General features: G+C 39.0%; 1 protein-coding gene across 3 annotated transcripts in view; it reads right to left on the minus strand.

Annotated features, from left to right (window-relative positions):
- Positions 1–13,878, minus strand: part of sec14l7 (SEC14-like lipid binding 7) — a 28,542-nt gene that overhangs the window by 5,045 nt on the left and 9,619 nt on the right. For 2 of the 3 annotated variants that reach the window (XM_072659591.1, XM_072659590.1), the window contains 5 exons: positions 12,396–12,539; positions 10,545–10,679; positions 10,174–10,343; positions 4,785–4,881; positions 1,042–1,217 (listed from right to left, as the gene is read on the minus strand). In XM_072659591.1, coding sequence (XP_072515692.1) covers positions 1,042–1,217; positions 4,785–4,881; positions 10,174–10,343; positions 10,545–10,679; positions 12,396–12,539 — 722 coding nt within the window. Of the gene's footprint in view, positions 1–1,041; positions 3,138–4,784; positions 4,882–10,173; positions 10,344–10,544; positions 10,680–12,395; positions 12,540–13,878 lie in introns of those variants that run through there. The other variant, XM_072659592.1, reaches the window with a different exon arrangement.

Here is a 13,878-nt window from a genome sequence, read left to right on the forward strand (position 1 = left end):
TTTAAAAGATAGGCACAGAAGTGCTGTCAGCATTGCTGCAGAGATTGAAGAGGTGGGGGGTCAGCCTGTCAGTGCTCAGACCATACGCCGCACACTACATCAAATCGGTCTGCATGGCCGTCACCCCAGAAGGAAGCCTCTTCTGAAGTCTGTACACAAGAAAGCCCGCAAACAGTTTGCTGAAGACATGTCAACAAAGGATTACTGGAACCATGTCCTATGGTCTGATGAGACCAAGATTAATTTGTGTAGTTCAGATGGTCTCAAGCATGTGTGGCGACAATTAGGTGAGGAGTACAAAGATAAGTGTGTCATGCCTACAGTCAAGCATGGTGGTGGGAATGCCATGGTCTGGAGCTGCATGAGTGCAGCAGGTGTTGGAGAACACTGATGCAGAGCATGATCCCCTCCCTTCGGAAACTGGATCGCAGGGCGGTGTTCCAGCATGATAATGACTCCAAACACACCTCTAAGACGACCACTGCTTTACTGAAGAGGCTGAGGGTAAAGGTGATGGACTGGCCAAGCATGTCTCCAGACCTAAAGCCAATAGAACATCTTTGGGGCATCCTGAAGTGGAAGGTGGAGGAGCACAAAGTCTTGAATATCCGCCAGCTCTGTGATGTCGTCATGGAGGAGTGGAAAAGCATTCCAGTGGCAACCTGTGAAGCTCTGGTAAACTCCATGCCCAGGAGAGTTAAGGTAGTTCTGGAAAATAATGGTGGCCACACAAAATACTGACACTTCAGGAACTTTCACTAAGGGGTGTACTCACTTGCGTTGCCGGTGGTTTAGGCATCAATGGCTGTATATTGAGTTATTTTGAGGGAAGAATAAATTTACACTGTTATATAAGCTGCACACAGACTACTTTTCATTGTGTCAAAGTGTCATTTTGTCAGTGTTGTCCCATGAAAAGATGCTTACTTAAATATACTGCAGATGTGTGAGGGGCATACTCACTTTTGTGATACACTGTATATTTCACATGAATCTAAAATAGGATCTTTTCACCACAGCATTAGTTTTAGTTGCTCCCACCTTGACAAACTGCAGGTCAGTGAGTGCACGCACATTGAAGTCAGGGATGTACTGAAGAGTGGGGGCACTGTTGAGCTGCGAGGTACTGCCACTAACTGACAGCGTGTCCACTCTCTCTGTGCAGCTCAGAGAGGCAGAGCGGTTCAGGCCGCTCAGGTGCGATGGTGAGCGGAACTCTGCAACACGTAATAAACAATGTAAGTGACAAATACTTTCTTTCTTTCTCTTACTCGCTCACACACAGACAAACAGACACGCTCACTCACACAGACACACACAGTCCAAAGGTTGAGAACTGCACACATCTCAAAACAACACACCACACAGATACACTCTTGAATGGATATAGTTATCGTGCTGACACGCACACGTATAAGAGAATGCAAGCAAAAATGTAACAGAAGTGAAATGAGTTGACTGCATCCACACATCCACCTCAGACACACATCCAAATATGATGTGGGTTAAGTAATACTTACTTCACAGTTTCAATTAAACATGAAAACATTAAAAACACCACCACCAACAACAAGGATCAATCACACTTATGAATGGAAACTGATGCAAATGATTGGGTATTGTCATGAGAAAGACAAATCAGAGGCATAGGTTCATGACCAGGTTTAGCTTAGCTAGTAAAAGCTGATCGGTCATGATAATGTGACTAATACAGGAATTAGTCAAAACATGTATATTAGAACACATAAACAAAACATTAGTGGGACAATGTTATGTTTCTGTCTGCTATATAGGATATGTATACACTGTATTGTCACTGTTTCTCCACTGTTTCTTAATTGGTTCATTCATCATACAACTTTGGCACAAAATAAAGCACAAATGCCAGATTCACATTATGTCAAAGTAAAATTACAAACATTGTGTGACAGCAATGATATATTAGTCCACTGGCTCAGTTACTGCTTTTACCTGAAACAACACTTCAGTGACATTTCAGAGACTTACGCAATGCCTTGCGACTATAATGACACACAACAATTAATGTTGACTGAAGCAATGGGAACAGTTACAGAGCACACAAAAAGTAAGCACATATTTGATATGGTCCTTAACTAAAAACTGGAAGGGGGTTATTAAGTGAGTTTTGGTGAAAAGGGGCACTTGTGCCATTCCGTCGGTGTTTATTATAAAAGGCCATGGTTTTGGGAAAAGCTCTTTTTTACCATCAACTACACTAAGGCATCAGGCCAGCTCAGAGTTAAACAACTATATTAAAAAGAAATTTAAGGCAGGCCTCACTGATTTGACACCAAGCATCAGGACAGATATGAGAGAATGGAGTGCTACAGTTGGATTAAACTACACGTCAGATTTGGTCCAGTAGAAGGGGTGAGGGAGCCTGAGTGAGTTTGTGGCAAAGGAGATGATTTCAGGAGAAGAAATGAGAGGAGCAGAACTCCATATTGCAATTCAGTCCACTCAGAAAATCAATGCCAGAGTCCGCAAATCCAGCAAGTCATAATATTCCACGCTCATAAATGTATACACCATAATGAATAACCACTTTTACGTTACGCTGACATTTAGTAGGCCTATTCATCTTTTTATGTACTTTGTGTAGCAACTGTTGGATAGGATTGTACAGAGCACTTGCAGACTTACAGAAGGCACCCCAAGATAGGTTCCTAACAACATGGAAATCAAAATGTTCAGTAAAAGTGCAAAAGCATTGAGTTTTATATATGTACATATATTTTTTGTGGGACAGGCAGTTGCTGACATGGATAAGTCAATTATGAACAAAAGTCATTTAAAATGTCATTAACATACGCAAAAGCGTGTTAAGAGTTTTGACTCACACACTTGCCAAAAATCAGACTTGCTGGACGAGGGCTCGTCAGAAGAAAAACTGGGAAAAAGGTGATCCTAATTTTTTTATCTAATTCTAAGCCCCGCCACCCACTCCACCCAATGATTCCCATGTTAGCGCCACCCTGCTTGCCCCTCCTCCCCTTGGGTTAGCTCCCAACCATGCAGGGATTTACCTGGGAAGCGAGAGAACAGAGAAAACCTCTTAAGAGAAAGGCGCCGCGGCCGGGGCGACACCACGGATGGGGAGAGAGGGGGGGAGACAGCTGAGAGGGGGAGGAGTGATAGCCAGAGCAGAGTAGGGAGGGGGGAGAGACAGAGAGGATCTTTAAACAGTTCACAGTTGATCCAATAAAATTCTCTGGGCAGGGTTCCTCATTCTGTTAGTCTGCCACCAAATTTGCATAAAGTGTATAAAGTGTATAGTTCATATGAAGTATGTATGAAGAATTTTTTTTAGTTGGATATTGCTTTTATTTAAAGTGCGTTTAGTCACTTTTGTACTATTCACTGCTAAAGTTTTATATATTGTATGTATTATATAGGTTATGAAATAAACAACTGATTTATTATTGATTGATATTTTAATGCCTAATTTCTCAATAATACACAAGTGGGAGTGCTGTACCATGCAATATTTAAAACTGCTGTGCTGGCATGGAAGGCTGAAGGGCACAATACAGGGGCTACAATTCAGTATATTATGATATATTAAGATACTGTAAGCAAGGCGATATATTGCTATTTTTCTTTAAAAAATTAGGACAGGCAGTATAAAAAATATGCATGTAATATGCATAAAATCTGAGTAAAACAAAAACTTTTTAGGCAATCAAAACAGCAGGATCTGATGAGAGTACAACACTGCTATCTAGCGGTCGAGGTTTAAACACAACACAAAATGATTCACTGTCTGCTACCAATCTTTGCATGTAAACTATTAACTAATACTGTGTTTTTGTGAATCTACACAGTATTGCAAAACATATCACATTTTTCATATATTTAATATTTTCTTAAACGTATAATTGCTGCTAAAACTGCGTTCTAAATCACTGCTGATTAACAGTTTATTTCCTTTAATTGAGTAATATGATGCTTAACTGAGTAATCATGACCGCTCTATTTAAAGTTCCATGAGCCAAATTTAGAGAAGCAGATCAGGGTGCTCAATATCACAAGGTAGATTACATACAGTGACAAAGCTTAAAACACGCTATCAGTATTAAGGAGAGGGTTGTGAGTATTGGGTTTAATTATCTTCCATTTCCACAGAAATCTATAAATAAATAAACATTTGTGGCATTTAACGTTGCCATCTGGCTTGTACACTGTGCACATCAAAAAACATGCAGGCACACACTTGGACAGATGTTTGGCACATAAAACACCTGAGGTGAAGTCTGACAGACTGAAGCACAGCTGAAAATGCAGCATAACCAAATCAGTACACTTGCAGTATTGTATTCAGCCACTAGAGGTCACCACAATGTGGTTCCTACATCCTGACCTAAGGGTTTGTTTACTGGCGTTACAATTAGTATGTAAAGTGATCACAAAGTAAAAACCTCAATGCATGTTTCAAAGTAAATGAAAGAAAATATTAACCTGTAATATTCATCTAACATCATTGTCCAGTGGCATGGGATACACAATTGAAAAATACTGCCAAAATCATCTGATTTAACCAGAGTTGGATAATTATTAGTTACAATTAAATATAAAACAAACACACGCAAAAATGACAGATGCATACTTTGAGAGTAGACATTTTCAAATAATGCTTTTACTATATATTATATATTACTTATATATCACTTTCTATACAAATATATTAATCTACTTTTTTTTTGTTAAGTAGATTTATATTAGCCACACAAGATGGAAAAATACCCAAGTAAAAAAGAACTTACCCAAGGATGGAGCAGTTAATGCCATGACTCCGTAGTAAGAGAATGGGCCGGTCTCGAACTTCATGTTTTCATTTCCTGCCTCTACTTCTACCCGGCCCTAAAAAAATAATTAAAAAAAAGAAAGAAAGAAAGAAAGAAAGAAAAAAAGAAAAAAAGAAAAAAAAATGTAATCTGCCTTTTGAAACAGCAAATGCCTGATCCTAAACAAATAAGAATGGACTGTTCCTGGGTGGCTAAGTGACATACAATTCCTAAACAGGCTAAGACACTATAGTATTTGTAATTATATTATTATTAATTATACTATTATAAATGGACAATTTCTACTGATTAGGTGATTTAATCCTTGACATAAAAGACATTCCGCAAAAATGAATGATGAATGATGCCTACTACAACGGCACAGTAAGCTGGGCAAAATGTATAGCATTTGACAAATGCTTTTATTCAGAGTGACAAAGTCACATTACACATTAAGGTGGGTGTACACATCTATAATAAATATATAATACTACAATTTGGCAGAACTTTTACTTCTTTGTTTGCTAGAAACTAAAAGATTTTTCATGAATAAAGACATTTTAATTAACCTGTAAAACAGTAATATGTGTTCAATAATCAATAATTGTATTAACAATAAAACCATCCTTTTAAAATATATTGAAGTAAGCTATTCATAGTTTACTAAATGAATATTGGTAACTCTACAAGCTAATGTCAAAAAAAGTGTTTAGTACAGGAGCAAGTTAGCATTGGGTTTTTGGGTTCCTGTTTCAGCACATGTACTCATTTCTATGAGGACACAGATTTTTTCAGATGGCAAAACAAACATATCACCAATTATCAGTTTAAAATACTTATCAAATCTCATGCTGTTAAGAAATTATATGCACTTGCTGTTTTTGCACAAGCTGCTAATGCTGCTGACTGTAAGCCTTCCTTTAAGGTACTGAAACCCAAGGCCTCTGACTGCACCCATGCTAGGGTGTTGCTGCTGAATAATGTAGCACTCCAAAACCACAACATCTCTGCATCAAACCCAAAATCTCCACACAAACATGTCTCACAGACTACTGGACTTCACTTTCTGTGGCTCCGCCAGAATGGATTCACCTACTTCTAAACAGGCCAAATGACCCAACCCTTGCAAAAAGCATGAGGGCAGTAATCCCAGGATTAAGAAACCGGACCACAGCATGAATAGTGCATATGCAGACGCACGCATAAGCACGCACCCACACACACACAAACATTCCAGGGTTTCACTCCTCATATTTGCCCCATCTCCTTGCCCCAGCAACGTGTCAACCTTCCCTCTCAGGGGAAAAATACGAAACCAGATCTGTGGAGCTCTTTTTGCATGACGTTCAGATACTGACACTTAACAATAGCGTGAACTTCCATCTGTTGCTGAAGCCAGTGTATAGGACACAAACTTCATATCTGCCAAGTCGAATCTTCAAAAATATAAAGCCTTTAGTTTATTTACTCTTAAAAGTAACAAAACAAGCTGAACTGATGTGGGACATTTATATTATGTGAAGGTTCTTTCTGTACCATGACATTTCCGAGTGAATGAGGGAAGCCCTTTCATTTTCATAAATCTTTTTTTTATTTTTCTTTATTTCATAAAAAGATGTTTAAGGTGGTCAAAACTAGTCACATTTTGATGGAAAAAATAAGACAAATTATCTAATAAATATGCTAAACAGTGCTTAATAAGATCAGGGACTTGAATTAACAAGTAGGCTATGGTGTCCATACAGGACAAAATACAAAGCCTACAGTTCTAGACTATTACTGACCCTGATGCCTGTCGATATAGATAAGCAATTTCTAATGAAATGTTTCAGTTACTGTTTTTTATTTTTTTTTAATGCTGGTATTGTCTTATTCATCTTCTTTGCTAAAGGCAGTAGAAACAGATTCAAAGAATGGTATACCACAGACTTTCCATAAGAAGCTTTCATGGTATATTTGCCTTCTCTCTGCTCTTATTACACAAATAAATAATTCTTTATGTTTTTCAGTATACAACTTTTTTCTGAATCATCCAAGTACCCATGCTTTGCCCTGCACATCATAAATTAGCTTGATCTGTTTGCAAACGAGCCTGAGGAGCTTTTTAAGGATTAAGTCATCCGGACATATGGTCTGGAATGCGGGTGATGTAAGACATGGCTGAAGGAGGTCTTCCAGCCTCCAGGCCATGTATGACCCAGCACAGCAAGCGCATCCCGAAAACACACTGTGTGACATTGTGCAAAAGAAGGTAATCCTGATCCCTGACCATGATTATCGCACATGCAGGCCCTGCTGCGGGTTAACTTTGGAGGGTTAACTGGCCAGGCGCTGCAGAGTGTAGCGGAAATCTGATTGGCTGATCCTTGGCTTGGATCATACAATGCCACTGCAGCCTCAGGAGGCCGAACCACCTCCTCTCGCTCCTCTTCCAACAGCTTTGTACACTGAAAGTAAGGTTGCTCTGCCTAATGACTGTTCAGATTGTAGCATTCTAATATAGTACTATGGGGTAGTATTGGGACACCTGCATATTCATTGTTTCTTCTGAAGAAGAAGTTAAAAATAATTAATAAATAAAAGTGTTTCATCTTATGTTTGTTGGAGTAAATGTATCTACTGTCCAGGAAAGAATTGATTTTGGAGAATTTCTGTGAGCATTTGTTGCATTCAGCAACAAAAGCATTAGTGAGGTCAAGATGTTGGATGATAACCACCACACCACACCCCCAACTCATTTCAGAGAAACACAGCTCCACTGTTCTATTCTAATGCCAATATTTCTCTACAGGGACTAGACAAGCTGTGTGTGCACGCATCTGCACAGCTGTATCAGCAATGGGTGCAATTTAAAGTAGCTGAATGCATTTATTAGGAAGGGTGTTCACACACATAGGGGACATATAGTTTAGCACTAGGGTTATCTATTGCCAAGAACCTGTGATGATATAAAATATCACAATACAGGGGTTTTACACTGCAACATATTGCGATTCTGTAAGCAAAATGATTATATTGGGATTTTCAGTCAAAATGTAGGAGAATGTAGGAGAAATGTCATAGTATAAACAAATACACCCCAATATGCTCGTATTGATCGTATTCATACAATTTATACAATCACAACAGTGGGATCTGAAGACAAACACCATATAAGACTGGAGAGTGTTATATGGTGAAGAGACTGGACAAACTCATAAAGAGGGCCGGCTCTGTCCTGGGGTGCTTCTTAGACCCAGTGCAGGTGGTGGGAGACAGGAGGATGACAACCAAGCTGGCATCCATGCTGGAGAACAGCTCCCACCCCATGCATGAGACTCTGGCAGCACTGGGCAGCTCCTTTAGCAACAGGCTGCTTCACCCCAAGTGTGTGAAGGAGCGGTATCGCAGGTCCTTCCTTCCTGCTGCCGTCAGACTGCACAACCAGCACTGCTCCCAGCGGACCACATACACACACACTTAACTACACACACATGTTCATGTTCAGGGAATACTATGTGCAATATCCCACCCCCATGTGCAATTAAGAGTCTTTTGCTGTAAATAATATTGTTTATTGCTTTTTTAATTCTTATTTATATTGTGTATATAGTGTAAATTATTGATCTAAATTTTTGTAACTGAGTGTCTTGCTATCCCTTTCTGCTGTTACACTGGGAATTTCCCCACTGCGGGACTAATAAAGGACTATCTTATCTTATCTTATCTTATAATTATACACTGATCTGTCTATTACTGGATTTCTTTAGTAATGTTCATCAACCTGACCAAATCATTACTAAAATACAGCCACTGAAAGTACAAAGCATTGGTTTACTGTTTGTGTGTGAGGAGACAGGACGGGTGGGGTTGGATTAGTGCTCTGATGCACATGCTCAAAGGCAGTAGGGCAGTCTTTCCCTCTCGCTCGCTCTCTCTCTCGTTCCTTACATAAGAGGGATCAATTAGTGAAGGGCAGGTCTGGCAACTGCAGCTGGGCCTCCACTCGCTCATCCTACAATAAGGTCACACAGCCAACTGCACCACCCTCACTGTGCAACACTACACCAACTTCAGCCACAGGGCAAAAACAGCATTGAAGGGCACCCATGAGCCGTCACTAACATAAACAAGCCAAGCAAATTACTTGTCCACAAAAAGCACACACAAGAAAAATTGTTTGTCACTGACAAGAGCTTTATGCCTCCATAGACTGCTCAGTTCAGGGCTTGCCAAGTGCCTAAACCGTAAGTTGTAGACATGACTGTTAAATGGTGATGTAGCCTAGAATAATTCCAGGATTCTTTTGAAAAGTTCTGGTCAGAAATTTGAAAGTTGTAAAATACTTAATATATGCACACATGGCCACCCACAAGACTGGTTCATGACTGGACTCAAGAGACTTAAACAACAGAAAACAAAAACAGCATCACTGTCACATAAAAACCTCAAACTGCAAAAACTTTCAAGTTAATATAAAAAGATTTTTTTAGAAATGTCAGAAATGGAGATACAAGGTTTTTGCAGAACCAGCGACAAAATGCCAGTCCACTCTAAAAAAAACCCTGGGTTATTTTTCTACCCAAATGCTGTGTTCAGCCTATAGGTAATTTTGCTGGGTTAGTGCGCATTGCTAGGTAGCTTTATGGTAGGCCAGCAGCTGGTTCTTACATGCCCAGCAACTGGTTAGCGACTGACTACCTGTCACACATCTACCACATCACCACTAAAGGCTGTTTTCTTTTGAAGGATACAGCAGAGAAATGCATCCTGTGTTTAATTGAATGACACGAATGGTGTATCCTTCAGATTGTAAGATGTTCAGTGTCCCACAAACTTTCACAAATGTTGCTAACTACTGTAACTTTTTTTTTTACACTTTTGCACCATTAGGTTACCAGATGCATTACTTAGCCAACTTAACTAACCAAACTTGGTTTAAGACATTTTCTTGGTTTCTGTCTAATGTTTAGACAGAGGGGCAAAACAAACCTGAAATAGATGGCTAGCATGTACATTGGCATGTACTTAAGTATGCTAGCTAGCACAATAGCTTATTTAGCAAAATTTATCATCTTATCTTATTTATGTTTTTAAAATGATATAGATCACAGTTAAATTTTAACTAGTTTTTATTAGAAACCTGAGACTAAACCTATTTTTTTTACGCTAACACTTTTTTAATGTAATGATCTATTTTGTTTATCCAACAATTATTATTGCTGTTTGATAACCACATCATGCTGCTAGCAAACTATACGGCTTGGCTATTTATTGCAGTTTGCATGAGACATGATACATAAAATGGTTGCCAAGTAAAAAGGGTAAAGGGGAATTCAATTTCATAAGGTATAATTCAATTTCTGCTCGTTTTGCAGGTAAAGCTTACCTGTAAGATGAGAATGAAATAGTCGACAGGCTTGCCACGCTGGTACAAATAGTGCTGCTGGGAACGCTTGTCGGTCTCGTTGAACTTGATCTCCTGGATGACGTCTGGATGCTTGAGGATTCGCAGTAAGACCTTGTCTGAGATTTGGAGTGGACTGAAAAGACTCACCTCTGAGGAGGAACAAAATGTTAGCCAAAGAATCAAACTGACTCAGACAATTGTAAAAAAACAATAAAAACAACATAAATTGTAAAAAAAAAACCACAAAAAAAAACCACAAAAAAAAAAAAAAAAAAAAAAAAAAAAAAACACCTCAACAGTAAAAATATAAATAAAAATAAATAATTATGAGGTTTAAAGCTTAAACTCACCAGTGGCCAGGAAACGATGAGCAGCTAAAAGGAGCTGGGGAGAGATCTTTACCTTGGATTCACTCTCCTGTTTGAAGGCTGAGAAGTCTCTCTTGTTCTTGTTGGGGTCTACCTTCTTTCTATTACGATTGTCAGCTAGTGTAGAAAGAAATCGGAGAGGGGCTGATTGATATGGACAAAATACTATATTACACTTGTTTAGCTACCTACACATTAAAAAAAATGTCTTATACCTTGCAACCAACTGACTGCTGTGATACAGTGGTGATCCATGACCTTCAGTTCAGGTCACAATTGTCAAATTGTTCTAGATTATCCTGTCTGCTGAAGGCAAAAGTGGCTCTTGTACATATCCCTGGTACAGGGCTGACGAAACTTTACATTCTAACAAATAACTGACTCCACTTGCATTCACTGCCTGTGCGTATGTATGACGTTCTAAACACGCGCTTCGTGCTGCGAACTTGGTAGATTCGTCTGTCAGTTCGGAAGTACACTATATTACCAAAAATATTCGCTTGCCTGCCTTTGCACGCATATGAACATCAGTGACATCCCACTCTTAATTCATAGGGTTTAATATGCTGTCAGGCCACCCTTTCCAGCTATAACAGCTTCAAATCTTCTGGGAAGGTTTTCCACAATTCATCCCAAAGGTGTTCTATTGGGTTGAGGTCAGGATAAGTTCCAAGCACCAAACTCGCTCATCCATGTCTTTATGCACCTTGCTTTGTACACTGGTGCGCAATCATGTTGGGGTCATCCCCAAACTGTTCCTGCAAAGTTGGGAGGGGTTCCTTTAAAAAGTTCCTTTTACTTAAACGAAGGGGTCAAACCCCACACCATAATCCCCCTCCACCAAACTTTACACTTGGCACAATGCAGTCAGACAAGTACCATTCTCCTGGCAACTGCCAAACCCAGACTCGTCCATCGAATTGCCAGACGGAGAAGCGCAATTTGTCACTCCAGAGAACACGTCTACACTGCTCTAGAGTCCAGTGGCGGCGTGCTTCACACCACTGCATCTGACGCTTTACGTTGTGCTTGGTGATGTAAGGTTTGAATGCAGCTTCTCAGCCATGGAAACCATGAAGAAGAAAAAACAAACAAACAAAAAAACATGAAGCTCTCTATGCACTGTTCTTGAGCTAATGTGAAGGCCACATGAAGTTTGGAGGTCTGTAGCAAACGACTCTGCAGAAAGTTGTCGACCCCTACGCACAATGCGCCTCAGCACCTGCTGGCTGAATTGCTGTCGTTCTCAATCACTTCCTCTTTGTTATAATACCAATGACAGTTGACTGTGGAATATTTAGTAGGAAGGAAATTTCACGACTGGACTTGTTGCACAGGTGGCATCCTACCACACCATTAAGTTAAAAAAATAAAAATAAAAATAAATAATAATACCTGATTCAACAGTAATTAAGTAGGACTTGTACTGTAATACTTGCAAAGTTTAATAACAAGCAGGATTCACTGAACTCTGAACAAGAGTGTTGTAAGTGCCATAAATGTAAATATATATTTTAATCTTTTTTAATACAAAAAGAATCCTGTGTTTATATTAACTATATATATATATATATATATATATATATATATATATATATATATATATATATATATATATATATATATATATATATATACAATTATATTGCAATATTTGAATGGCTATGCATCACTTGTTATTGTTCAGTTCAGTAAATGTTTGTGTTTTTATTGGGCCTTTTTTTAGATAGTCTGAGTAACTCATTACTCATCTTACTTAATTAATAAAACGTATCCATAGTGACAGACCTACTAGCAGTAATGGGGGAAAAAAACATATTCAAAGCAACTTACTGTATAGGTCAGACTCGTCAAGGATTTCTGACTTGATGATCTCCTCAATAACATCTTCGAGCGTCACAAGGCCAAGCACTTCATAGAAGGGGTCCCCTTCCCCCTCATTATTTACCCTCTGCACTATGGCCAGGTGAGATTTACCTGTGAGGGAGGGAGAGAGAATGTTTAACTACTTCAGAGCCAAACAATCAACAGCACTTTCATTAACATTGCTCTGCCAATTGTTACATTTCATCACTGTCATGTGACTCTTTCATTTTTTGACCTGCATCCAAATAAACATAAATAAATATTTGACTATCAATTTTTATATTGTTTTACCTCCAACAATCATTACACCAATGTAGACAGCTCGTTGTGCTGGACCTTTATTTTATTCTGGCAGACCAATAAAATTGCAACTTTTTTATTACATTGAATTGCATTTCAAGTTGCAAAGGTTTTTTCCTTCTCCTGTCTTCTCCTAAAGTTGAGACACAATGTTTTTGCATGATGGGGACCACCTACAGGGGAATCCATAATGGACTTTTGTCTTTGCAGATAACTGTAGTAACAGCTACTTTGTTCATTAACGTTTATGTTTATGAATCTTGATTACTGCTGCCAAGTGTGGAAACCCCAAGGTTATCATCAGATGGCCCCGCTAACAGAGAGTTCTCAATAATCACAACAACTTAATCAATGCACAACTTTGTATTAAGATTTGATTAGAAAGACTTAATATGATTAAACTTCAAAGCCTGGAACTAAGAAGTGCCAAATAATCACAAGAAACCCACAGACATGCCAGGGGTGAGATAAGGGGAGATGAGCAGTAAGAGGGTGAATAAACAGCAAGTAAGAGTAATCTTCTGTGCTGATGATTCAACCTGTTGAAATGAACTGCTGTTGCTAAGCTTGGGTGGCTTCACATATGGCATTAAAAGTTGAAGATTTAATACTCTGTGTGCATCAGCAAGAAACACTGCAGAGGAGTTTGGCATGCAACACCACTAAACAGAAACTGCATTCAATATCCAGTAAAATGCTTAGTGCTGGTTTGGCAAAAAACTTGGACTGAGCCTATTTAAGACTTATAAAAAAAAGAGCACCCAGTTAGCCATCAGATAAGGAACACTTTGGCTGCAATTTAACATCCCCAGAGGCATTCAAGGTCAAAAGCAGGCTGCATACTAATATATTTTTCAGTGCTGTAAATGAGCGCATACTTGTGGTCTGGTGATTTAATGACTACCTACAAGGGTCATATATTCCTGTGAGGCTTCAAATTACAACACAATCAACTTACAGCAGACCATCCAAATAAGCATGTTTGACCATTTGTCAGATTTCATATCATTTTACCTCCAACAAACATCACACCAATGCAGACAAGAAAGCTCAGAGGCGTCAACAGCTTATTATGCTGGACCTGTATTTTGCGTACGATTACAACAAGCATCCATGTCACTCCAGAGCCGCTCCACTGGGACATCTCTGC

The sequence above is a fragment of the Salminus brasiliensis genome, chromosome 16, assembly GCF_030463535.1.
Source record: "Salminus brasiliensis chromosome 16, fSalBra1.hap2, whole genome shotgun sequence".
Lineage (NCBI taxonomy): Eukaryota > Metazoa > Chordata > Actinopteri > Characiformes > Bryconidae > Salminus > Salminus brasiliensis.